General features: G+C 36.6%; 1 protein-coding gene across 7 annotated transcripts; it reads left to right on the top strand.

Annotated features, from left to right (window-relative positions):
- The first annotated feature begins 725 nt into the window (after window positions 1-725).
- On the top strand, window positions 726-27,764 carry LOC117322495. 7 transcript variants are annotated; one of them, XM_033877437.1, is made up of 14 exons: window positions 726-854; window positions 1,775-1,969; window positions 2,724-2,836; window positions 7,233-7,389; window positions 9,251-9,565; window positions 11,998-12,105; window positions 12,591-12,788; window positions 13,564-13,668; window positions 14,196-14,246; window positions 15,417-15,467; window positions 19,554-19,604; window positions 22,503-22,610; window positions 23,358-23,433; window positions 24,501-27,764. In XM_033877437.1, exons 1-14 carry the CDS (start codon window positions 800-802, stop codon window positions 25,393-25,395), a joined length of 2,478 nt encoding a protein of 825 aa, XP_033733328.1. In that variant the 5' UTR covers window positions 726-799; the 3' UTR covers window positions 25,396-27,764. The 7 variants fall into 7 exon arrangements, with proteins under 7 accessions (XP_033733328.1, XP_033733335.1, XP_033733329.1 ...); XM_033877444.1 differs by lacking the exon at window positions 9,251-9,565 and adding an exon at window positions 9,604-9,618 and having other exon boundaries at window positions 24,501-27,763; XM_033877438.1 differs by lacking the exon at window positions 14,196-14,246.

Below are 27,764 nucleotides of genomic sequence, written 5' to 3'. Positions count from 1 at the left end.
CTTGGGTAGCTACACTGTACGGCCGAGGAAACACGCTACAGCATATGTGGTGGTAGTGATGATAGCCTGGCACAATTCAGTGCATAGTCGATACGGTATCCAACCAAGCACGCCTTTCTGTCCCATGTTAACTTCGTCAGGACAGCATTCATGTCGATTTACGCTTATAAATAATTTCATTTCGAAACAATGTTCATAAGTAAAATAAAGACACCCCCAAAACAACAAAAAAGAATAATGATATATGTTAATATGAACGATCGCTAAAGTTCCTAACAACGTGTAAGTCGGTCACTTGATGTTCCTGTATAATTGTACAGAACCACTATAACGGTGAAAATGGGACAATCTCGGGCTTTGGGATGCTTTATAAAATGTTAGATTCTACTTTCTTTTTTCGACTTGTAAACTACCGTGTGTTTGTGTTTACAAATGAAAATGGAATTGAAAGCTATTGTAAACTAATCTATATAGGGTTGAAGCCATATTTGGTGTTATAGCCATACACACATACAAATTGTATATACTGAACTTATTAATTTTGGGGTTATATAGTCTTACACATTTATATGCACATTAATTACACATGTGTATCATGACTCGAAAGGAATTAAGTTAATTTCCTGTCAGAGTTTTGAAACTTAAAAACCCATCCTTATACAGTATTCGTTTTGCGGAAGGGCGTAAAGTGCCGGATTTCATTTAAAGTGACAGCTTTTAACAAATAAAGTTACTTCCTGGTTAGCGATATTTTCACAGTATGTAACTTTATTCGACAAACACACGCGCCTGACTCAAGATGGCTCCCTGCTACTTTCTGATGGTTGCCGTCTGTATGGCGATCTCTGTGAGAGGTAAATTGTTTATAAATATTACTTACGTATATGATGTTATAAGTTAAATTGTGTCTGTGAAAATGACGCGTTCTACAGATATCTGTCTGTCTGTGAACACATCTCTACAATGGAAGTGTCTCACTTCAGTTAACACTGGGTGTGTTTACTATCTACAAAACAAAATTCTTACAGACAAACACGTGACGTTTCGAGGGATAGAGAGATGTGCATTTGAATATGTTTCAAAATGTCGCTTTCCGCCGATATCTACCGATTTTACTTCAACCTACATTTATATATTTATCTATTTATTTATCTATAATTCATTTCTCATTTTTATTACCATCCGTAATTAATTCTTACGTTACACATTAATTAATAAATATCAGTAGGAAAGCTAGCATGTGACATTGATGCATTAGTAGGCTTCAGATAAAATGCTATTCCACTCATTGTTTGACCTGGTTTGTAGCTATAATGATATTCACATTTAAAATGTGCATTAGACCGTCCATGACATTTTACATCCGTTTTTGATGGATCGGTGACAAAGACCCACCATATAATACACAAATAAATTTGATTTAAAGACACATTTGAGCGAATAAATAAGGGGATGAGCAGTCTAAATAAAGCACGTGTTTATTACAATGACAAGGTTTAGAATACGTGAATGTTAATATTACAATTAAACGTTTGATAGATGGTATTAGTTGGTAATATTTATATATTGAAAAAGAATGCTGCACTTAGATATATATATATCCATTACCCATTAACATTGACAATACACACATTTATCACGCAGTTATCAACACGCGGTGTCTACCTGAGACGTATTTTAATATGTAAACATATTTTCTCGGTGGAATATTGATTTACTTCTATGTAATAGTAACGAAAATATTTCCTTTTTGACGTCAACAAATTGATTGCAGGAAGTCCACATTTCACTTTATCATCCGAAGAGATAAGCTGGTCTGAGGCCAGAGACGCATGCGCGGAAAACGGCAGTATCCTAACCGGAAGTGAAGAGAATGATGCGCAGATTGATGAATTGTTAAGTGACGCTAATATCAGTAACGTATGGACGGGCGAATACACATTCCTGACGGACTGGGTAGCTTATCAAGGTGAGATATCATTGATTGACAAGTGGAATGAATGGAAGTTTGACAGTTCAGGTGCATACATATAGTATAGAAATATGCCTTATTTATTCACCGAAAATAATAATGGAGCAGAATTTTTCATGGCAAAATCAGAAAATACTGATGTATAATCCAGTACAAAGTGCACGCACCAAATATTTCATGTTTCTACAAATGAATAAATAAACTATACACTCTCATTTGACTTTAAGAATGTATAAGCAAATCTGGAATCATAACTCTTTGCAATCCCTTGAAAATCATTCATCTATCGGTGTCCATTGCAAATTTTCATGAAGATAATGCATCTGTATGACGTTATGTATTTGGGTCAATGGAGGGACTTTTCTATAGTATTTTGCAATAAGACAGAAACACTTTTGTTAAGATGTGACATAACATCTAAATCTTTTAATTATCTCGTCTGAAAAAAAATAAAATTATTTTTTTCAAAAGAAATATTCAGAAATGTTACATCCTGAGAATGTGTGATTATCAATAACCTATGTACTATAGAAATACTTTGACATCATAACCATATTTTAACTTGACAGACGAGCAAAACAATATACTTTATAATGACATTGCCTGTATCTCAAAATATTTCATGCAAAGTGTATTGGACCTGAGAGATGGCAGTGCATTTTATCATAAAATGATCTTTTCCATCCCGTGTATTTTCTAAAACTAAAACATAGACTAAATATTGTCATTTAATTATTGTTTATAACTATAGGCTGCCATAGAGGTGATTTGTCAGACATTCAAGGGACGACTGTCACTTCACCCAAAGTAGGGAGATGTCAACTGTACTGCCAATCAAATGGAAGCGAGTACTTCATTTTGCAGGTAATACTCCTTACATACAAAAGCGAGTACTTCACATTACAGGTTCAACCCCATACATACAAAAGCGAGTATTTCACTATACAGGTAATACTCCATACATACAAAAGCGAGTACTTCGCATTACAGGTTCAATGCTCCATACATACAAAAACGAGTACTTCACATTATAGGTTCAGCCCCATACATACAAAAGCGAGTATTTCACATTACAGGTTCAACCCCATACATACAAAAGCAAGTATTTCACTATACAGGTAATACCTCAAACACACAAAAACGATTTCTTCACTTAACAGTTTATGCCCCATACACACGAAAGTATTTCACTTTAGAGGTTTCAATATTTCATGTTTCAATGTTGATTCAGTTTAAGCCTTACCGCTCATTAGCATACTAGATGATTATATTATATAATTTACAATCTTTAACATATAATACAAATTAACAAAAGATGGACAGCATTAATATAATTACTTTACACATACAGTAGATCTACATCTATAAAAATACATCATATTGAAAATAAATATTACAGTAAGGTTACAAATGTTATGACATTTCTGAGCGGCAATATGGAATGGATGAGTGGGTGGAGTATACAATAGTGTAGTCAGGGAATAGACGGCTATAATGTTGGTAAACCTAGAAACTGATATGAGTGAAAACCAGGGGACAATAATTGATGTCTAACTTGACAACGGCAATTAACGATTATGTGATTACAATAACATATTTCGTCATAACACAATTATACTTATTATTAAGAACAGAGGATACCTGAACACCAAAAAACATTCAGTTTAGATTCTACATTGAGGGACAAACTAATAAAAAAACACATAGATGGAGGAAGGAAGGCCTTACGATAATCAAGAAAACAACAGCAAAGAGCACGCTTGTCAGACAGCATTTTATAACGTTGTTGCAAGAGAGATAACAAAAACAACATGCATGCAATATTATATCTAAGTCCCCCAAACAAAGTGGGGTACATATTGATTCTTCTTCCCTTTTTTTGTTATGTAGGTACATCATGGGACACCGTTCACTCTCGTAACCTCACTTTCACTTTTTAAGAAAATGGGCGCCATTTCCTGGCCTCTGATTGGTCGAAATTTACATATTGTCTGATTTTGAAGAAAATTTGGTTTGTAGAGGTATCAGGGGGACTGCAAAATCAACTTAATGGGTTTCGTTGCCATACGTACATGTAGGTTTCTGATTGGTCGAGATGTTGTTTGATTTTAATGAAATTTGGTATATAGGGATATTGAGGGATGCCGAACAGAATGGTACGACTGCGGTGGCGTTTGGGAGACTTCTGGTTTCCCATTACAATAAGTACTTGTTTATTATTGGTTTGGCTATTTGGTCACGGATATCATATTGTTATATAACGGGCACCGCCAACTGGCAGCCCAAAACAGAATCGAAATTAAACCTTTAGAGCTTTAAAGCGACATTCACATGAAATTATAACTTCAAATATGTAAACAAGTATTTATTTCTTCCTACGGTGCTGGAATCATATTCTATAAGCACGTAAAACAGATATATTTGAGAAGAAAATCCTCGCATGCAGAGCGAATTCAGCATAGCTATCAACACTGTCCACGAGTGTTTACACATTCAGCAGGAATTTGTACTGAACACTTTAGATTGTGAAGTCACTGAAACATTTCCCAGTCAACTCGTGCACATCATTTAAGTACGATATACATGTTAATAATAAGATATAGGTAATTTTGCCTGCCTTGTCTCTCACTTTGCCTCTTCAATGTCGACTCCCCGTGTCACACAAAGCCACATACCCATGTGTGAGGGTGTACACGGTGGAAATTAGGGTATAATGGATTATATTTGCTATATCTAAGTCTTTCTTCTTTTCTACGTTTGTAGAGTGTGTGACAATGTTCACTTATCTTGATGTACAATACACTATCAGTTACGGGGTTTCTTTGAAATACCCGTCATTGTTTGCTGTTGTTTTCTCAAATCGCTTGTATTATATGGTCGCAGCGACAAATAAACTAGTTACTTCAAATCGTGTACACGTACGGGCAGATACTCCTTACCACAAGTGGGATAGCTTATAATTACTTTGCATATCCCACGAAAACAAAAACAAACATCAACGGGACAGATCGGCCAGATAAGCCCTACAACTGTTTAGAGGCGGAGCATGACAAACCTCTTCAGGACGCAGTTAAATGTGTTGTATTATAGTATCAAACACAATAAAGACGTGCGATGTAATGATAATACCGGAATACGCAAAAACACTCAAGTTACAAAAAAAAAGTGACATAAAATGCGCCCAGCAAAATCAGTTTTAAATGTCCGTATGTTATATATATTTATCCCATAACCACGCTTGTTTCACAACTGATATGGCACGGGATAAAATTCGTAGCAGTGTGTTATTGTTTTTGTTTACACACCGCAGTGTGTAACCACTTTCTAAGCCTCCGATTGGGCATTTGTGACCTCCAACGAATCTGATTGGCTAACCTCTGGCCTTTGACCACGGACTATTTTTACTACTCTCATACTCTCACTTATCTTCTCTTTGTTTTGCCGTCTGTCTTTGGTGCTCAACATTAGCATATTAAACTGGATAAAAGGGATGTCCTCATGGAAATGTCGATTAATCTGGGGTTTGAGTCGTACAAAATATATAATTTGATGATATTTGAAATAGACGACGGAAGCGAGATATTGCATCGATTGTAGGCCTACAAGTAGCGAATTAAAACTTACCCCCCCCCCCCCCCCCCCCCCCCCCCCTTGAATGAATGAATTTTAAAAAAGAATGAACAAATGTAATACAAAATGTTTGAATCGCTGTCTCTAAATCGTAGTCATTTGAATGAAACGGTCGCACCATCTAACGTAACTGTTAGGCAGCTTCCCTTTTAGTCGGGTGTCATTCGGTACGGAACAGAAAAAAACATCAACGAATAAACACAAGTTTTCTTATCATTCCACTTACCTTTATTACGAATATATTTATCCCAAACACAAAAATTAAAAAAAATCATCCTGGAACATTTGTCTCATGTCAGTAAACTGACGAGATTTCGTGTAAACACACTGACAAACGATCCAGCTCGGTTTCCGAAACATTTGTTGAAATGCACGATGTCTTGAATGAATAAATCTCAGAATGAACATTTAACATCACAATAACCAGTAATTGCATACCTACGGTATCCAAGAAAGGACCGATAATTGAATCTGACAATGATTAGTCTAATGTTCAGCAGTGACATGACGGTGTCGTCTTCGAATTTTTGAGCGGAATTATTTAAACAAGTTACCTATTAATAAATTACACAGATACAAGGACTTTCAAACCTTTATTTCGCTTTGTAAAATAATATAATTTACAAATATAGTACAGAAGAGTCGTGCATCTAAAATAGATGATAAGCTTTCGTTCATAACGACCTATATTTTGCCCCGTAGTGATTTGGTTCACGGAATTTAGTTGCTACGTTGGGAGAATTTGAACTTGACATGCTTTCAGTTGTAAGTAAAGAAGTTATGGGATAAACAAGTTCCCCTACTCGTGACGATTGTTTATCATTTTTATTCTCGCTAAAGCTCGTGTCTTTTCAAAATTAGAAAATTAACTTACTCGAGTTGGATAAAAATGATAAACAATCTCAATTCGTTGGGGAACCTCTCTCTATATATATATAAAGCAGCGGTCAATTTACCCGCTTACTCGCTTCGTCTGTCAATACACCCAATATATACACAGGTACTCGCCTCACCTGTCAATACACCCAATATATAACCACAGGTACTCGCCTCGTCTGTCAATACACCCAATATATACACAAGTACTCGCCTCGCCTGTCAATACACCCAATATATAACGGGTACTCGCCTCACCTGTCAATACACCCAATATATACACAGGTACTCTCCTCGTCTGTCAATACACCCAATATTTCACAGATACTCGTCTCGTCTGTCAGTACACCCAATATATACACAGGTACTCTCCTCGTCTGTCAATGCACCCAATATATACACAGATACTCGTCTCGTCTGTCAATATACCCAACATCTACACATGTACTCGCTTCGTCTGCCAACGTAACAACTAAACTGGATATATTGCGATACTATATATTTAGTTTCTGTGTCTAGACGGAGAGAGACCGTCGTTTGTATCATAACTGATCTTTAAGTTAACAAAATGAGCACAGTGATCAAATATATATCATATTATTTGTTTGGGATGTTGATATAGTATTGGTTCCCAAGTTTGACGTTTAATTTGATGCAAATCAAAGTAATAAATTGTACTTGCCAGTATAAATCATATAATGCGAAATAGAAACCTCATGTGATATGAAGTGAGTTGTATCCCATACTTTTCCAGGACACGGATGTTTGTAAATGTATCGACAACATCACCGGGTCCAAGCTGAATCGGACACACGACTCTCATTGTAACCGTACGTGTGGGGAGGGACCAGAGAAAGGCACGAGGTGTGGCGGGACGAATGATCACGTGGTCTCGCTTTATAGAACATCCGGTAAGTAATAGTGACTAATAACTCTCCGTCTTATATCATGTCCATTGTTTATGTGTCGGGTAAAGGCCGACTTATATGTATCACTATGTCGGGGTCGGCGATGTTGTCGGCGCTTTCGTCGGCGGCGGCGTCGTCTGCACAATGGTTTCCATGCGATAACTTGAGTACCCTTTGGTCAATCAAACTCAACCTTCATATAGTGCTTCCTTACAGAAAGTGATTGCTTGTGGTTGCTTTCCATGTTTCAAAGGTCAAGGTCACTGTTACTATTAACATAAAGTTGGTTTCATTGTGATAACTCGAGTATGGCTAATCAGGCTCAAACTTCATGCAGTGCTTCCTTACCAAAAGTGCTTGCTTAGATTGTTTTCAGGTTCAAAGGTCAAATGTAAAAGTCACTGTTAATATTAATAGACATTGATTTCCATGCAAAAACTCAAGTTCACTTGGGCCAATCAAACTCAAACTTTGTATAGTGTTTCCTTAATTGTTTTCCATGCCTGAAGGTCAAAGGTTAAGATCACTGTTACACATGTACTATAAATAGAAAATACGTTTCCATGCTATAACTCGAGTTTCCCTAAGCCAATCCTTACCAAAAGTGCTTACTAAGATTGCTTTTCAGGCTCAAAGGTCAAATGTCATTGTTACTATAAATCGAAAATAAGATTGTTTGCGATAACTTGAGATCCCTTGGACCAATCAAACGCAAACTTGATGCATTGCTTTCTTACAGGAAGTGATTGCTTGTTTAAGTTAATATCCTAGCTTGCTGCGCAGACGACACATCCACTTCCGTGGAATTAGTGTTTCAACCATTATTCAAATTTAATAGAAGGTCGAAAACAACAGGTATATCGACTAAATTTAACACATGTGACTTAATATCGCACGAGGGAATATAATGTTTATACTTGAGTTACAAATGTAACCATACCACCATTTATTTGGTCTGTATCAACTTGTATCTTACCATATGTAGTCGGCATCCGTCACAGATGTCATAAGAATGGGAACAAGTCCTGTGATATCGAATCAAGTGGTACATGTTGATAAACATCATTGTTGTGGAGAGCAAGGGTAACGCAAATACTATAATACTAATTTCAATATAAGTTCGATCAAAGCGCATAAAAAGAATCTAAATGATCCATTATATTTCGGAAAAGAAAAGAAAAAGAAAAGAAAAAAAAAAGAAGCAAAAAAAAAAAAAAACGGAAACAAAAACAAAACAAACAAAAAATAGAAAAAAAAAAAATTGTTAAATGAAATATATAAATACAAATAATGATATTTTTATTCGGGTTTTTTGTCAATGCATAGTACATAAAATGCAAATACTCCTTTACATACTCACACATACATACACAAAACCCTATTTATAAAACTTGTTTGCTTTCTCCCACATAATAAAGCTATATTTTCGTGGTATCACAAAGGGAAATTACCAGCTGAGCGACGTTTTGATAATTTATCACAGAATGTTATTCGATAAGACGTTCGATCGTATCACTGCGTCAGTTACCTGTGTGTTCATACGTCACCATAACATTATAAATTGTCAAGTAAATGTTGATTTTTTTAATGTTACTGATAAATCTTTCCATTTCAGATTATACAATGCTTATATTTAGAATTGCCTTATTCGCTCTAGATTTGCTGACTTTACAGAAGGACGTACACTGTGTAAGCACGTGCTACAATGTATCACAGGACGGTGTGGATATTATCATATGTGTATTTAGTGCGTTTTGATAGATTTGGTTAAGATCATTTCAGTTGTACGATTCGAATATGTAAAGTTAGTAATGTCATCATACTAATATCAACAACAGGCGTTATACTGCATCTTTTCTCACAGGATTTGAACGACATGATGGACGACTGAAGATAATATGTGAAAATAAACACGGGACCCTTTCTTGTCCACCTCGTACAGTTATCAATATAACATACGCAAACTACGGCTTAACTGAGCTCTTTGATTCCTGTCCAAAAAATCATGTGTTACCGTCAAACACTAATTGCATAAAAACAGAGTCCACTGCAATTATGCAGAAATCGTGTAACGACAAAAGAACTTGTACAGTAACTGCATCAAATGACTATTTCAAAGGTGACCCCTGTCGAGGGACAACCAAACTCCTGAACGTTTCATATACGTGTCTGCCAACAGGTTTGTGTATTCATCCGCATGTTGTCTTATTGCTTTAGATTATACAAGTGTCGGTGAGTATAGACTTTTGTTATTAATTAATCATCACTGAAAAGGTGCTGGGATATATACTGTCTAGTTAGAAGGAAATTTAATTATTTTGCTATATACACACAAATGTATAGAGGTTTTAACTACATGTTGTATTTAAGGCACGTTAGCATGGCATTTAAAATTCACGAACTAGGCATGACAGCAACAACCGTGAACTATTGTCTCCGTGAAACTTAATACCCTTGAACTAAGCATGACAACAACAACCATGAAATAGTATCTCCGTGAAACTTAACACCCTTGAACTAGGCATGACAACAGCAACCGTGAAATATTATCTCCATGAAACTTAATACCCTTGAACTAGGCATGACAACAACCGTGAAATATTATCTCCGTGAAACTTAACACCCTTGAACTAGGCATGACAGCAACCGTGAAATATTATCTCCGTGAAACTTAACACCCTTGAACTAGGCATGACAACAGCAACCGTGAAATATTATCTCCGTGGAACTTAACGCCATTGAACTAGGCATGACAACAACCGTGAAATATTATCTCCGTGAAACTTAACACCCTTGAACTAGGCATGACAGCAACCGTGAAATATTATCTCCGTGGAACTTAACGCCCTTGAACTAGGCATGACAGCAAACGTGAAATATTATCTCCGTGAAACTTAACACCCTTGAACTAGGCATGACAGCAAACGAGAAATATTATCTCCGTGAAACTGAACACCCACGAGCTATAGGTAGGACTGACTGGAAGAACCGTGAAATATAACCACGTGAAAGTTTACATTCTTGAACAAGGTCTGCCTGGGACAATCATGGAATATCAACCTCGTGAAATAATACATTATTAGACTAGTCTGTACTGGTAAAACCATTAAATAATTAACCCTGTGAAATAATACAACTGTAATAAGTATCGTAGACAATAAACAAATGTATATATATATGTCTGTATATTCTGGGGTTTTGTTTTGATATCGTATCGTTTAACGGCCCATCTACTGCTAAAGGACAGATAAAAGCATTGCTGATACATTTTATCCATGGCTTCCAAAGCGCTTTAACTAATTAAGCTTTACTAAAACTTAACAAAGTGTGTTGGGGGTAAATACATATCGTTCATGTACAATTAATCATTGAAATGTCTTGGTGCGCTATTCACGGTCGATATCAATGAGAGGCCAACATGTAGGAATTAATACCAGTGCGAAGATCTGAGGGAGATCAGTCCTAGAACCGCTACAAAGATCAAAGGGGGATCACTCCTAGTACCGGTACTTATATCTCAGGGAGATAACTCCTAGTACCGGTACTTAGATCAAAGGGAGATAACTCCTAGTACCGGTACTTAGATCTCAGGGAGATAACTCCTAGTACCGGTACTAAGATCAAAGGGAAATAACTCCTAGTTATCTCGGGCATGAAATTCGCTAGCCTTGTGGCTGTCTTCTTTGATAATCAATCATTGCTATATTGATTAGTATAAATCGATTCACTTTCCCATATAAAACTATCATATGCTTGTATCCTTTCTAACGGACCATATTTGCTATCTAAGCCTTAAAGCAGTTCTAATCAAGCAATGGCTTTGCTGCTATCAAAATATTAAATGATCTTTGGATATAATCATAATTCTCACCACGACATAATGCTTTGGCCTCACAGAAGTTAACATATTGGGCAGAGAGTAACAGAATTCTGTCTTTGTAAATTCACATAATTTCCTATTTCTTGTCAGGTGATCTTGATTAAAAGTACAATATCGATTTATATCTGTATGTGAGAGTATCATTCTACATAAATAAATTCTAGTCGTTATGTTGTTCATATTGCCAGACTGGAATTATTTCCCGTGTTGTACTGATGCTGTTGTTGTTGTTGTTGTTGTTTTTTTTTTAATTAAAGGTTAATGGAAATGCTTATATCCTGGTAGTTCTATTGCAGACTGAACTGGTCCATGTATTTCCCATTATCGTTCCTATTTACAAACGGATTAACTTTGTCAACTCTAAAACCTGTTGTATTCAAAAAGTTTAACGTTAGCATGTATTGTATGTAAAAAAAAGAAAAAAAAAAACACACACACAAACAAACAACACCAACCCCCTAAAAAAACAAAAAAAAAACTGTCAGTAATCAATAAGAATTGATTTAACCATAAAAGATGTTAAAACATGATGGCAATCCATACATGTACATTCACTATGTTAAATACTCGTTTGGCCGTCTAAAGGGAAATAACTCCACTTAATTGCTGTTATTGACTATTATAGGAATATCGAGTTCCTAGGATCAATTGTCCGATCTATCTGTGTGATTTTTGATCTACTACACCTTAGCTGTACGTGTATTTTAATTCATGTGTCGTTCCCTTTACAGACTGTACAGAAGACTTGTGTCGTGTGTTTAAGCTGGATACAAACAACACAGTGATTCTAATGACGACTCCTTGTGATTCGGGAATCACTTCAACAGCTTGTATCACATGTACGTATCACAACCGAACATACACGCTCCACTTGTTGTCATTTCATTGTGATGGTGAAACATTATAGAGTTTACGGCTGACGATATATATGTGTTGCTGTGTCTTTTGTTATTACAAATAAACTGAATGTTTCATGGGGTGTAATTATGTGGTCACTAGCTTAAACACCAAAATTTATGACAAGAGATCAAACTTTCAAAATTTAAAATTTCGAATATCATTAACCACAGCATGGTGAAAATGAAGACAAAACTACCGCAGTTTCTGATTGTAAGAAATCACATTCTCAACTTGTCTACAGATCAGTTTATGTCTGTTAACACAACAGTGCATGACGCAATATAACTCATCATCACTAAATGACTGTTACAGTGTCTGACCTATTATAGATGTAGTATGAGTGGAATTACAATCACCAGACACAAATAGCTATTTGTGTGATATTCTGTATTTCTCACAAACTTTAGGTTTTGTTGTTCAACAGATAACGAGACATCTGAGGCAGATGAAATGACATTAATCATGCATAATGGTACAAGGGACAAAGCAATTGATCTGTGTAGGCATGGCTATGTCCCTGGGATGGACAACACAACCAGAGCGAAACTGTTGGAGAAGGCTCATACCAACCAAACCATATGGAGTGGTTACGTCAGACAGCGGATCGACGTCAGCGATGGCGGTAACAACTTTCACTGAAAAAGATCGAGAAGAAAAAGAATATATCAAAATATATACAGCTTAAATATTCTTAGGTTCATGTAAATTGAAGACCGTTCGTTCGTATTGATGTAAAGTCAGCTGAAATGGATTTCTTTTTTTTTTATAAAAGATGCCTCCACTTACGATTGCTGCAGAACCGATGTCAGAAAATAATTAAGACATTTCAATGAGAGATTGGAATTGTAAGGTTCATGTTTATAGCTTATCCAGTGGTACTTACAAGCCTTTAAATCACTATTATGGTGTTATTAAATACTTGGGAGCATAACAGCATGGTTGTTTTGTGTAAAATATGTGATCCGCATGAGCCTACTGTGTTCTCCTGAAATTTGTATTTCAAGTATGTTTGGTCGATTTTTCCAGAAAGCTTAACAAACTACATGTCAAAGCCATTCCTATGGATAGCCATGATCAATACTAATAGTTTATCAAACTACTTCTGTATAATTGTAGTACTATAGATATTAATATGCTTGTAAAACATCACTGGATTTGCTTTTCACACGAACCTTTCGTGTGGTCTTACATATAAACAGTCTAACTGATTAACGACTGTTATGCCATAGTATCCTAGTTACGCTACAGTGTGGACAGCCAAAAGATTAAGTTATTTTAAGATGACGAAGTTTTAAAATTGTTTAAAAATTGAAATATCAATAACGTTTCATCATTTTTTTTGCTTTAATCAGGTCTGTTCATAATGATGTGTACGCCTATAACCTTCTCCCCGCTAGGTATTTACTCGAACAACGGAAGCCTGATGCAATGCTATAGTATGGAGAATTACACCCGTGTTAGAAGAAATTGTACGGAAAAGCGACGATATATCTGTCGAAAAGGTAAGAAGATTTATGACACAAAATATGTTTTCCTTAAATATTTGTTTCTCTTTTTTTTTCTGTACTCATTACTATTAGTTTAATTGTAAACTTGAACAATGCGTAAAGAAATCCTTAAATCATATTTGTTTAAAATATGATCAGCTTTGAATCAAACAAATTTGCAGCTTTTGATAAAATATATCAGGAACTATAAGACTATTGTTATCTTGAAGGCCTGCATTAGGCAGTCTGTCATAGAGATAAACGTCGTGTAGTATCAAGAATTATAAAATGGAAATCGCAAAATAAAATCAGAATTTGGACTCTGAAATAATTCATGTTTAACATATTCACACTACGAAATTGTCGTCAATGGGAAATAAAATGAATATAATTATATTTTTTATCAGGAATACTTTTAATAGTAGTGTGTACTAAAATATACAGACTAATAAGTAGCTGAACAATATGTTGATAAATTGATCGTTTTGTCTTACTCCTAATGGGATCAGTTAACAGCGTCAATCTTTGACTTGTTTACACAGAATCTGTCGATGAAATACCAACAATAGAAACAGTCACGGCACCGGAGACAGGTAAGAGGAGATCACATTTTATAAACATATCACATTGGCCATGATTAAAACATCACGTTGATCATAAATTAAACAACGTGTCGAGTATCAGTTAAAATTATTTCTGCTATCAGTAAAACATTACGTCGGCTATCAGTAAAACATTACGTCGGCTATCAGTAAAACATTACGTCGGCTATCAGTAAAACATTACGTCGGCTATCAGTAAAACATTACGTCGGCTATCAGTAAAACGTTACGTCGGCTACCAGTAAAGCATTACGTCGGCTATCAGTAAAGCATTACGTCGGCTACCAGTAAAACATTACGTCGGCTTTTATAAAACATTACGTCGGCTTTTATAACACATTACATCGGCTTTTATAAAACATTACGTTGGCTATCAGTAAAACATTATGTCGGCTATCAGTAAAACGTTACGTCGGCTATCAGTAAAACGTTACGTCGACTATTAATAAAACATTACGTCGGCCATCAGTAAACCATTACGTCGGCTATCAGTGAAATATTATGTCGGCTATCAGTAAAACGTTACGTCGACTATCAGTAAAACATTACGTCGGCTATCAGTAAAACATTACGTCGACCATCAATAAAACATTACGTCGGCTATTTTTAAAATATTACGTCGGCTATCAGTTAAACATCAAGCTAATAATGATGGTGATATATCAGTAGTGTCCAAATGGGTGAGGAAAGGACAGAAGTCCCCGTACCAGTTGACCAGAGCATAACTTTAAAAAAAATTATGGGCACAATTTGTATCAATGTATGCTGATGTGTTATGTCTGAAAAATCCTCATTTAGCAACAAGTCATGACAATCGGAGTTCTGACACTTGCGGATAAAAAAGACTTCCGGCCAAAATTCGACACAGTTTTCATTGACCGGAAATTCAGACATATGTGAAATTATAAAATGGAAATCGCAAAATAAAATCAAAATTTGGACTCTGAAATAAATCATGTTTAACATACACACTACGAAATTGTCGTCAATGGGAAATAAAATGAATATAATTATATTTTTTATCAGGAATACTTTTAATAGTAGTGTGTACTAAAATATACAGATTAATAAGTAGCTGAACAATATGTTGATAAATTGATCGTTTTGTCTTACTCCTAATGGGTTCAGTTAACAGCGTCAATCTTTGACTTGTTTACACAGAATCTGTCGATGAAATACCAACAACAGAAACAGTCACGGCACCGAAGACAGGTGAGAAGAGATCACATTTTATAAACATATCACATTGGCTATGAATAAAACATCACGTTGATCATCAATTAAACAACGTGTCGAGTATCAGTTAAAATTATTTCTGCTATTAGTAAAACATTACGTCGGCTATCAGTAAATCATTACGTCGGCTATCAGTAAAACATTACGTTGACTTTTATAAAACGTTACGTCGGCTACCAGTAAAACATTACGTCGGCTATCAGTAAAGCATTACGTCGGCTATCAGTAAAACATTACGTCGGCTTTTATAACACATTATGTCGGCTTTTATAAAACATTACGTCGGCTATCAGTAAAACATTATGTCGGCTATCAGTAAAACAATACGTCGGCTATCAGTAAAGCATTACGTCGGCTACCAGTAAAACATTACGTCGGCTTTTATAACACATTATGTCGGCTTTTATAAAACATTACGTCGGCTATCAGAAAAACATTATGTCGGCTATCAGTAAAACGTTACGTCGGCTATTAGTAAAACGTTACGTCGACTATTAATAAAACATTACGTCGGCCATCAGTAAAACATTACGTCGGCTATCAGAAAAACGTTATGTGGGCTATCAGTAAAACAATACGTCGGCTATCAGTAAAACATTACGTCGACTATTAATAAAACATTACGTCGGCCATCAGTTAAACATTACGTCGGCTATCAGAAAAACGTTATGTGGGCTATCAGTAAAACAATACGTCGGCTATCAGTAAAACATTACGTCGACTACCAGTAAAACATTACGTCGGCTTTTATAACACATTATGTCGGCTTTTATAAAACATTACGTGGACTATCAGTAAAACATTATGTCGGCTATCAGTAAAACGTTACGTCGGCTATTAGTAAAACGTTACGTCGACTATTAATAAAACATTACGTCGGCCATCAGTAAAACATTACGTCGGCTATCAGTGAAAGATTATGTCGGCTATCAGTAAAACATCACGTCGGCTATCAGTAAAACGTTACGTCGGCTATCAGTAAAACATTACCGTGACTTTTATAAAACGTTACGTCGGCTACCAGTAAAACATTACGTCGGCTATCAGTAAAACATTACCGTGACTTTTATAAAACGTTACGTCGGCTACCAGTAAAACATTACGTCGGCTATCAGTAAAGCATTACGTCGGCTATCAGTAAAACATTACGTCGGCTTTTATAACACATTATGTCGGCTTTTATAAAACATTACGTCGGCTATCAGTAAAACATTATGTCGGCTATCAGTAAAACGTTACGTCGGCTATTAGTAAAACGTTACGTCGACTATTAATAAAACATTACGTCGGCCATCAGTAAAACATTACGTCGGCTATCAGAAAAACGTTATGTGGGCTATCAGTAAAACAATACGTCGGCTATCAGTAAAACATTACGTCGACTATTAATAAAACATTACGTCGGCCATCAGTTAAACATTACGTCGGCTATCAGAAAAACGTTATGTGGGCTATCAGTAAAACAATACGTCGGCTATCAGTAAAACATTACGTCGACTACCAGTAAAACATTACGTCGGCTTTTATAACACATTATGTCGGCTTTTATAAAACATTACGTGGGCTATCAGTAAAACATTATGTCGGCTATCAGTAAAACGTTACGTCGGCTATTAGTAAAACGTTACGTCGACTATTAATAAAACATTACGTCGGCCATCAGTAAAACATTACGTCGGCTATCAGTGAAAGATTATGTCGGCTATCAGTAAAACGTTACGTCGACTATCAGTAAAACATCACGTCGGCTATCAGTAAAACGTTACGTCGGCTATTAGTAAAACGTTACGTCGACTATTAATAAAACATTACGTCGGCCATCAGTAAAACATTACGTCGGCTATCAGTGAAAGATTATGTCGGCTATCAGTAAAACGTTTTGTCGACTATCAGTAAAACATCACGTTGGCTATCAGTAAAACGTTACGTCGGCTATCAGTAAAACATTACGTCGGCTATCAGTAAAACATTACGTTGACTTTCATAAAACGTTACGTCGGCTACCAGTAAAACATTACGTCGGCTATCAGTAAAACGTTACGTCGGTTATCATCGAAACATATTATTATACCTCAGACTTGTATCACAGCTTCTGATTAGTGAAAACCATGTCACGTGATTAAAAACATTCGTTATGTCAATCACAAATTTCCAAATAATTCATTATTTACTTGCTGTCGCTTTCGAAACATCATGTCACCCTCTGAATATCATAATGTCACCCTCTCGTGAGCCCTCCAAAATCGTTATATCACCCTCTCGTGAGCCCCAACTCGGAACTCTCTTCCGTAACGTCTTCAAAAGTAGTCGAATCAGAGGAGTTCCGAGTATTCTGCTCGATAATAACAATGGCTGCCGGCGGACGCTATCGTCTGCCAACAGTGGAGGAAATGGCGAAATTATTGCAAGAAAAGGATTCTAAAAACACCAAAAGGGTCATCAATGGGGCCGTGGATTCCTTTATATATTTCCTATCTGCAACAGGTAGACCAAAAGATTTTGAAAACTTCGACGTCCATACATTGAACGTTCGACTGGGAGAATTTTATGCCGGGGCCCAGAAAGACGATGGGGTACCTCTTAAACGATCTTCGTTGAACAGTCTAAAATATGGTTTGAAGAAATACATATTGAACAAAATGAGTATAGACATCAGTGGTCAGGTTAGAATCCTATGGCTATAGGTTGATTACAATTGAGCATTTGTTGAATAGTTGATGAATTAATGAAATAAATTTTCTTAAAAACTGTTGATAGTCTAGTAATAAATAAACTTATTGATACCAAAATTGATTCACTTATGTTTTTTTCGGTATAATAAAACAATTACTGCCCTTGTTTCGGGTTGACATGAATATTTGCCCACCCTTGAGGTGTCATGTCACCCTCGGGCTACGCCCTCGGGTGACATGACACCTCTCGGGAGGTCAAATATTCATGTCAACCCGGAACGAGGGCAATAATTGTATAACGTCGGCTATCAATAAAACATTACGTCGGCCATCAGTTAAACATTACGTCGGCTATCAGAAAAACGTTACGTCGGCTATCAGTAAAACAGTACGTCGGCTATCAGTAAAACATTACGTCGACTTTGATAAAATGTTACGTCGGCCACCGGTAAAACATTACGTCGGCTATCAGTAAAGCATCACGTCGGCTACCAGTAAAACATTACGTCGGCTTTGATAAAACATTACGTCGGCTTTTATAAAACATTACGTCGGCTTTTATAAAACATTACGTTGGCTACCAGTAAAACATTACGTCGTCTTTTATAAAACATTACGTCGGCTATCAGTTAAACATTACGTCGGCTATTAATAAAACATTACGTCGGCTATCAGTAGAACATTACGTCGACCATCAGTAAAACATTACGTCGGCTATCAGTGAAACATTATGTCGGCTATCAGTAAAACGTTACGTCGACTATCAGTAAAACATTACGTCGGCTATCAGTAAAACATTACGTCGACCATCAATAAAACATTACGTCGGCTATTTTTAAAATATTACGTCGGCTATCAGTTAAACATCAAGCTAATAATGATGGTGATATATCAGTAGTGTCCAAATGGGTGGGGAAAGGACAGAAGTCCCCGTACCAGTTGACCAGAGCATAACTTTAAAAAAATTATGGGCACAATTTGTATCAATGTATGCTGATGTGTTGTGTCTGAAAAATCCTCATTTAGCAACAAGTCATGACAATCGGAGTTCTGGACACTTGGGGATAAAAAAGACTTCCGGCCAAAATTCGACACAGTTTTCATTGACCGGAAATTCAGACATATGTGAAATTATAAAATGGAAATCGCAAAATAAAATCAAAATTTGGACTCTGAAATAAATCATGTTTAACATACACACTACGAAATTGTCGTCAATGGGAAATAAAATGAATATAATTATATTTTTTATCAGGAATACTTTTAATAGTAGTGTGTACTAAAATATACAGATTAATAAGTAGCTGAACAATATGTTGATAAATTGATCGTTTTGTCTTACTCCTAATGGGATCAGTTAACAGCGTCAATCTTTGACTTGTTTACACAGAATCTGTCGATGAAATACCAACAACAGAAACAGTCACGGCACCGAAGACAGGTGAGACGAGATCACATTTTATAAACATATCACATTGGCTATGAATAAAACATCACGTTGGTCATCAATTAAACAACGTGTCGAGTATCAGTTAAAATTATTTCTGCTATTAGTAAAACATTACGTCGGCTATCAGTAAAACATTACGTCGGCTATCAGTAAAACATTACGTCGGCTATCAGTAAAACATTACGTTGACTTTTATAAAACGTTACGTCGGCTACCAGTAAAACATTACGTCCGCTATCAGTAAAACGTTACGTCGGCTATCAGCGAAACATAACGTCGGCTATCAGTAAAACGTTACGTCGGCCATCAGTTAAACATTACGTCGGCTATCAGTAAAACATTACGTCGACTTTTATAAAACGTTACGTCGGCCACCGGTAAAACATTACGTCGGCTATCAGTAAAGCATTACGTCGGCTACCAGTAAAACATTACGTCGGCTTTTATAAAACATTACGTCGGCTTTTATAACACATTACGTCGGCTTTTATAAAACATTACGTCGGCTATCAGTAAAACATTACGTCGGCTATCATTAAAACATTACGTCGGCTATCAGTAAAACGTTACGTCGACTATTAATAAAACATTACGTCGGCAATCAGTAAAACATTACGTCGGCTATCAGTAAAACATCACGTCGGCTATCAGTAAAACGTTACGTCGGCTATCAGTAAAACATTACGTCGGCTATCAGTAAAACATTACGTTGACTTTTATAAAACGTTACGTCGGCTACCAGTAAAACATTACGTCGGCTATCAGTAAAACGTTACGTCGGCTATCATTAAAACATTACGTCGGCTATCAGTAAAACGTTACGTCGACTATTAATAAAACATTACGTTGACTTTGATAAAACGTTACGTCGGCTACCAGTAAAACATTACGTCGGCTATCAGTAAAACGTTACGTCGGTTATCATCGAAACATAACGTCGGCTATCAATAAAACGTTACGTCGGCCATCAGTTAAACATTACGTCGGCTATCAGAAAAACGTTACGTCGGCTATCAGTAAAACAGTACGTCGGCTATCAGTAAAACATTACGTCGACTTTGATAAAATGTTACGTCGGCCACCGGTAAAACATTACGTCGGCTATCAGTAAAGCATCACGTCGGCTACCAGTAAAACATTACGTCGGCTTTTATAAAACATTACGTCGGCTTTTATAAAACATTACGTCGGCTATCAGTAAAACATTACGTCGTCTTTGATAAAACATTACGTCGGCTATCAGTTAAACATTACGTCGGCTATCAGTAGAAAATTACGTCGGTTATCAGTAAAACGTTACGTCGACTATTAATAAAACATTACGTCGGCTATTTTTAAAACATTTCGTCGACTATCAGTTTAATATTACTATTACTATTTTAAACATCAAGCTAATAATGATGGTGATATATCAGTATTGTTCAAATGGGTTCGGAAAACCAGGAAATTGGTTACCGGAGCATAACTCTGAAAAAATTATGGGCACAATTTGTATCACTGTATGCTGATGTGTTGTGTCGGAAAAATCCTCATTTAGCTACAAGTCATGACAATCGGAGTTCTGGACACTTGGGGATAAAAAGACTTTCGGCCAAAAAAAGTTTTTATAGACCGGAAATTCAGACAGATGTGAAACAATACGTGATATGATGTCCTCAGTACAGTAAACGACAGAGTCCAAGTAAAACAAAGCGAGTCTCACAGAGGGTTGAGTCCGGTTTCTTTATGGATCGGGTAGCAATAGATATTCCCTGTGAGCTCTCAAGTAACCAGCAGGGTAACCGACACATATCCCAAGTGGTCAGAGAGACATGCCAAACATGGAAGCACAGACGGTGGCCAAGATTCTCGTAGAGGAGGTATTACTGTAAAAGTGAATATTTTCGCGCGTTGAAATTTTCGCTTAGTCAGCCTCCAAACTGTTTGCGGTGTGGATATTTTCGCGCTGTCAGTCATGAAGAAACTATATAATTTCGCGCTGCGATGTCATTGGCCATGTACATAAAGTAAGATTTTTTCGGCAAACTCCATTGAAAGCTCGCAACGATCGGTCCAGTAAATATATCACACTTCGATCAACAGACAACTTTAGGTTAATTTGTTGTAAGTGTGATCATTGCATTACATTTATGACAGGAAAAAACATTAATATATATGGGATATCTTAGCGTTGATTCAGTTTTTTACATTGAAATACACCACGCTGAATGCAACTTTAGGCCCCTAAAATGTATATAACATGCGTTATCAGTACTTGTACTGTACGGTAAATTAAGAAATCATCCGTGTATTGTCAAATGCAGTATTTACTATGTTTTTTATTATTCAATTGCGACCGAATACCCCTAGCTAGGTTTGGTGTACCTTACGCCATCTAAACCGATCAAGGATCCCAATTGTAAGGTGTTTTGTTCAATGAGATGTGCTTATTACTATCAATTAACACAACACATACCACTCCCTATCATCCCAAATTAGAGGGCATGGTAGAACGGGACGCTTGTGACCATGCTGAGCGCGCGCCTTTGTGATTAACCATCAGACTGACTGGGACGTAATAATGGCGTACCGCTCTACAGAGCACGTGGCCTAACGCTTTGATGCTTGGAAGGGAAACAAGCACTCCACTGGACATTCTTTATGAAATTATGAATTGAAAACAAATGTCAAATCCATTCTTCGAAATCAATAGGCTTGGCAGTTGTGGGAGAAAATGGAAACTAAACACGAACTGGTGAGGAAACATTCAAAAGGTGCGATGCTCTGACAAAAGCGTTATAATAACCGGAAATTGTCATGGACCCTGTATTCGTCAAAATACTTTTAATCACCTTTCTCGTTAATATTACTGCATTTCTCTATTTAATTATCCCATTTCGTCTTTTTCAGACTCGACTACCAAGCTCTCTACGGTTGTAACTACAACCAGACAACAAGAAAAAGTTACCTTACGGAAACCTCGTAAAAGCTCGCGAGAGGATACAAAAGTCATAGGGGGTAATTTCGCTGGTTATGATGTTTGTGGTATGCAAAATATTTCTAAAAACAGGATTTTTTTTTTTTCATTTTCTTCAATATTTTCATTTCACTAATATGCAGGTGTTACTGCTGCATTATTAATATATCCCGTGGTAATGTTGACTCATTGTATATTAAGGAGGACCTCCTAATGTACTTCATTTTGTCGCCTTCCAGAACAGATTTATTTGCAAAATCCGTCAGTATATAAACGTTTTATCGCGTAATTCTAGGGCCCGTTTACTGATGACCATTACTGGGATCTTTTTCAAATTGATGACGAGTAGCTTTTGAAACCAATACAACTATTGATGCTTCAGCTTAGATGAGTTTATCTTAATTTTTGTGGTCAAATGGAAGAATTCTATTTCTGGTCGGACAAACCAGAAATTTACACTAGCGTTTTCAAATGCTTTGAGGGCAAGCTCTTCAGGTGTAATGAAAGCATGTGAAAGCGCTAGTGTGAATTTCTGGTTTGTGTTTTTTAGTATTATTACTATGTATATCCATCACAAGGGCATTATGTATTTTTAATTATATATATATAAGGGTATGGGTATTTTAATGTGTAAAGTGAGTATTTCAAACAAGTGAAGAAATTAGATTTGTTCACGTGTATGTCTTGGTATGGTTTTGAAAGTGTTTACGAGGATATGATGTTACATTTTAATTGATATGCCGTGTGTCAATATATATTTCCTATCTAATAAGGTATTTCTGTAACAGTTGCCGCAGGAATCGCCGTGGGATGCATCGTACTGGTTGTGGTCACAGCTTTCGTGGTAAACAGACTATGTAAAAGGTACAATGTACATTTATGATGTTACAGTCATTTTTGTGTTATATTGCCACCAGAGGGAAAGAGAGAGGAACTAAATTGCTTAAATAGTTCAATATATCAGAAGATAACCATACTGTTTAAGTTTATTACAAACAATATCTAATATCATGGGAATATTCTTTGCCGACGAATATTTATAATGTCGACCTTTTTCTCAATACGCTGCATTAATAATGATTATTAGTTATTCAGTTTTTTTGTAATAAAATTATCCATTATTATAAGGCCATCTGGTCGTCAGTATGACTTTAGCCATCGTGCTCCGTCCGTCGTCGTGCGCTGTTTGACTTTTTTTTTCAAAATTCTACTTCTCTTAACCCCAAAGTGGATTATTACCAAATTTGGTGTGAAACATCACTGGGGAAGGACAATCATATCTAATGTAAATGAAGCTGGTCCGATCCCTAGGACCAGAGAAACAGGGCCCCAAAAGGAGATTTTTGGTGAAATTTTGCTTTTAAACCCTACTCCTCATAAACCGATCTGTGGATTACAACCAAATTTAAGGTAAAATACATGTAGCATTTGATGGGGGAAAACATATTCTATATAAATAAGGCTACTCTGACCAATAGGGCCCGATTGGTGGGGCCCCAAATTTGGAACGTTGCTGGGATTTTGCTTTAAAACCCTACTCCTCCTAAACTGATCAGATGATTACAACCAAATTGTGTGAAACATCATAAGGGGGTGTCTTCATAAAATATATAAATGAGGCTGATACGATCTCTGGGAATAGAGGAGTGAGGCTCCAAAGGGGGAGCTTAGCTGAAATTGTGCGTTAAAACGCTATCCCTGCTTAATGCCTTAATGAATAACAACCAAATGTGGATTGAAATAGCATAAGGGACGGCAAGAATAATTTACATAAACGAGTCGGGTATGGCCCCTGGTGAAGGGCGGGCCCCAAAAAGGAGAATTTATGTTAGATATTGCTTTAAACCATACGCTTACAAGGATAGTCACAATGCGTGTACCTGATAATCGGTACTACTAACGTTTAACTGAACACTATGTTTTTTTCTCAGATCGGCAAAAAAGAAAAAACATAAAAAGAAACAACGACCAGTGATGTTAAATGAAATTATTAGAAGATCTGATCCTCCTGAAGAAAACAATCAATCAGACTCGTCAACAGACGAATCAGAACACGAAACCAACTTTACTACAGCTGCAGATAACTTACCACAAGGACGCGGAGAAACATCAGGACTAAAGACAGTGAAGTATAGCTGCGATATTGCTAACGAAAAGGTGACTGACGATGGACACGTGAATGACGCATATGCATACGCAGAAACCGCTTCAAGTGGTTCGGCTGAAGGGGTGTATGATGCTATGGAGTTATGTATTGATGCTAGCGATGATGAGGATCACATTTATTCTCAGACAATGCTACCGCTGCCTGATGATCAGGTTACAGAGGACGTTTCTAGGCAACAAGACATTGGTGACGCGTATGACGTTATGCAACCAAAGGTTAAAGGTCAAGGAAATGGTACTACATATGGCCATACGGACATGCGATCTGCAGGCAATGGAGGTTATGATGTGTTTAATAAAAACATCAAAGTAGATGTAGAAGGTACATATGATCATGCACAAATCATTCAAAATAAAAATGCAGGTTCGAAGATTTCAGAATATGATGTTTTTAACGGAAAAGTCAAAGGCGATGAATATTGCGACTCTGACATGTATGATCATACAAAAGGCATCAGTGCAGGACTGGGGAAACCCACAGACGATGCAAACAATGTGTATGATACATGTAATGCTAAGGGCAAATGTATCGAAAGTATCGACGATGTGTACGACCACGCAAAGTTTACACGAGAAAATCAAGATGAAAATTTATATGATCTTAACTCAAAAGGGAAAACTACTCCGTCAGTGGACGAGGATCCTTATGATCACGTGTAACGATACTCCGTCAGTAGACGAGGATCCCAACGATCATGTATAACGATACTTCGTCAGTGGATGAGGATCCTTATGATCATGTATAACGATACTCAGTCAGTGGACGAGGATCCGAATGATCATGTGTAACGATACTCAGTCAGTGGACGAGGATCCGAATGATCATGTATAACGATACTCCGTCATTGGACGAGGATCCTTATCATCATGTATAACAATACTCCGTCAGTGGACGAGGATCGTTATTATCATGTGTAACGATACTCAGTCAGTGGACGAGGATCCGAATGATCATGTATAACGATACTCAGTCAGTGGACGAGGATCCTTATGATCATGTGTAACGATACTCCGTTAGTGGACGAGGATCCGAATGATCATGTATAACGATACTCAGTCAGTGGACGAGGATCCCAACGATCATGTATAACGATACTCCGTCAGTGGACGAGGATACGTATGATCATGTATAACAATACTCCGTCAGTGGACGAGGATCCTTATGATCATGTATAACAATACTCCGTCAGTGGACGAGGATACGTATGATCATGTATAACAATACTCCGTCAGTGGACGAGGATCCTTATGATCATGTATAACAATACTCCGTCAGTGGACGAGGATCCGAATGATCATGTATAACGATACTCAGTCAGTGGACGAGGATCCTTATGATCATGTGTAACGATACTCAGTCAGTGGACGAGGATCCGAATGATCATGTATAACAATACTCCGTCAGTGGACGAGGATCCTTATGATCATGTATAACGATACTCAGTCAGTGGACGAGGATCCTTATGATCATGTGTAACGATACTCAGTCAGTGGACGAGGATCCTTATGATCATGTATAACAATACTCCGTCAGTGGACGAGGATACGTATGATCATGTATAACAATACTCCGTCAGTGGACGAGGATCCTTATGATCATGTATAACGATACTCAGTCAGTGGACGAGGATCCGAATGATCATGTATAACGATACTCAGTCAGTGGACGAGGATCCTTATGATCACGTGTAACGATACTCCGTCAGTGGACGAGGATCTCAACGATCATGTATAACGATACTCAGTCAGTGGACGAGGATCCTTATGATCACGTGTAACGATACTCCGTCAGTGGACGAGGATCCTTATGATCACGTGTAACGATACTCAGTCAGTGGACGAGGATCCTTATGATCACGTGTAACGATACTCAGTCAGTGGACGAGGATCCTTATGATCACGTGTAACGATACTCAATCAGTGGACGAGGATCCTTATGATCACGTGTAACGATACTCAGTCAGTGGACGAGGATCCTTATGATCATGTGTAACGATACTCAGTCAGTGGACGAGGATCCTTATGATGACGTATAACGATACTCCGTCAGTGGACGAGGATCAGAATCATCATGTGTAACATTTCTACATGTATGATTGTTGAGGGAATCATATTTTTTTTATTTCAGACAATGTAGCAAATGACTTTGTTAGTTTTTTAATCATAAGCAGTTAAATTGGAATCGAAATTATTATCGTATCCATTAACTTTTCAATAATCTTATCTATGTATATGTATCTTCATTACCTATATCGTTTGCCCAGGTACATGTTTTTACATTACCTACATTATTTGTCTATGTATCTACATTACATCAATTGTTTGTCTATGTATCTACATTACCTACATTTTTGTTTGTGTATCTTCATTACCTACAATGTTTGTCTGTGTATCTTCATTACCTACATTGTTTGTCTGTGTATCTACATTAACTACATTGTTTGTCTGTGTATCTACATTACCTACATTGTTTGTCTATCTATCTACATTACCTACAATGTTTGTCTGTGTATCTACATCACCTACAATGTTTGTCTGTGTCTACATTACCTACATTGTTTGTCTGTGTATCTACATTACCTACAATGTTTGTCTGTGTATCTACATTACATACAATGTTTGTCTATGTATCTACATTACCTACATTGTTTGTCTGTGTCTACATTACCTACATTGTTTGTCTATGTATCTATATTACCTACATTGTTTGTCTGTGTATCTACATTACCTACAATGTTTGTCTCTGTCTACATTACCTACAATGTTTGTCTATGTATCTACATTACCTACAATGTTTGTCTCTGTCTACATTACCTACATTGTTTGTCTATGTATCTACATTACCTACATTGTTTGTCTTTGTATCTACATTACCTACATTGTTTGTCTATGTATCTACATTACCTACATTGTTTGTCTATGTATCTACATTACCTACAATGTTTGTCTTTGTATCTACATTACATACAATGTTTGTCTATGTATCTACATTATATACAATGTTTGTCTATGTATCTACATTACGTACA

The sequence above is a fragment of the Pecten maximus genome, chromosome 2 (assembly GCF_902652985.1).
Source record: "Pecten maximus chromosome 2, xPecMax1.1, whole genome shotgun sequence".
In the NCBI taxonomy this organism is placed as follows: Eukaryota; Metazoa; Mollusca; class Bivalvia; order Pectinida; family Pectinidae; genus Pecten; species Pecten maximus.
Note: the sequence above shows the minus strand (reverse complement) of the source record. Positions and strands in the feature narration are given on the sequence as shown.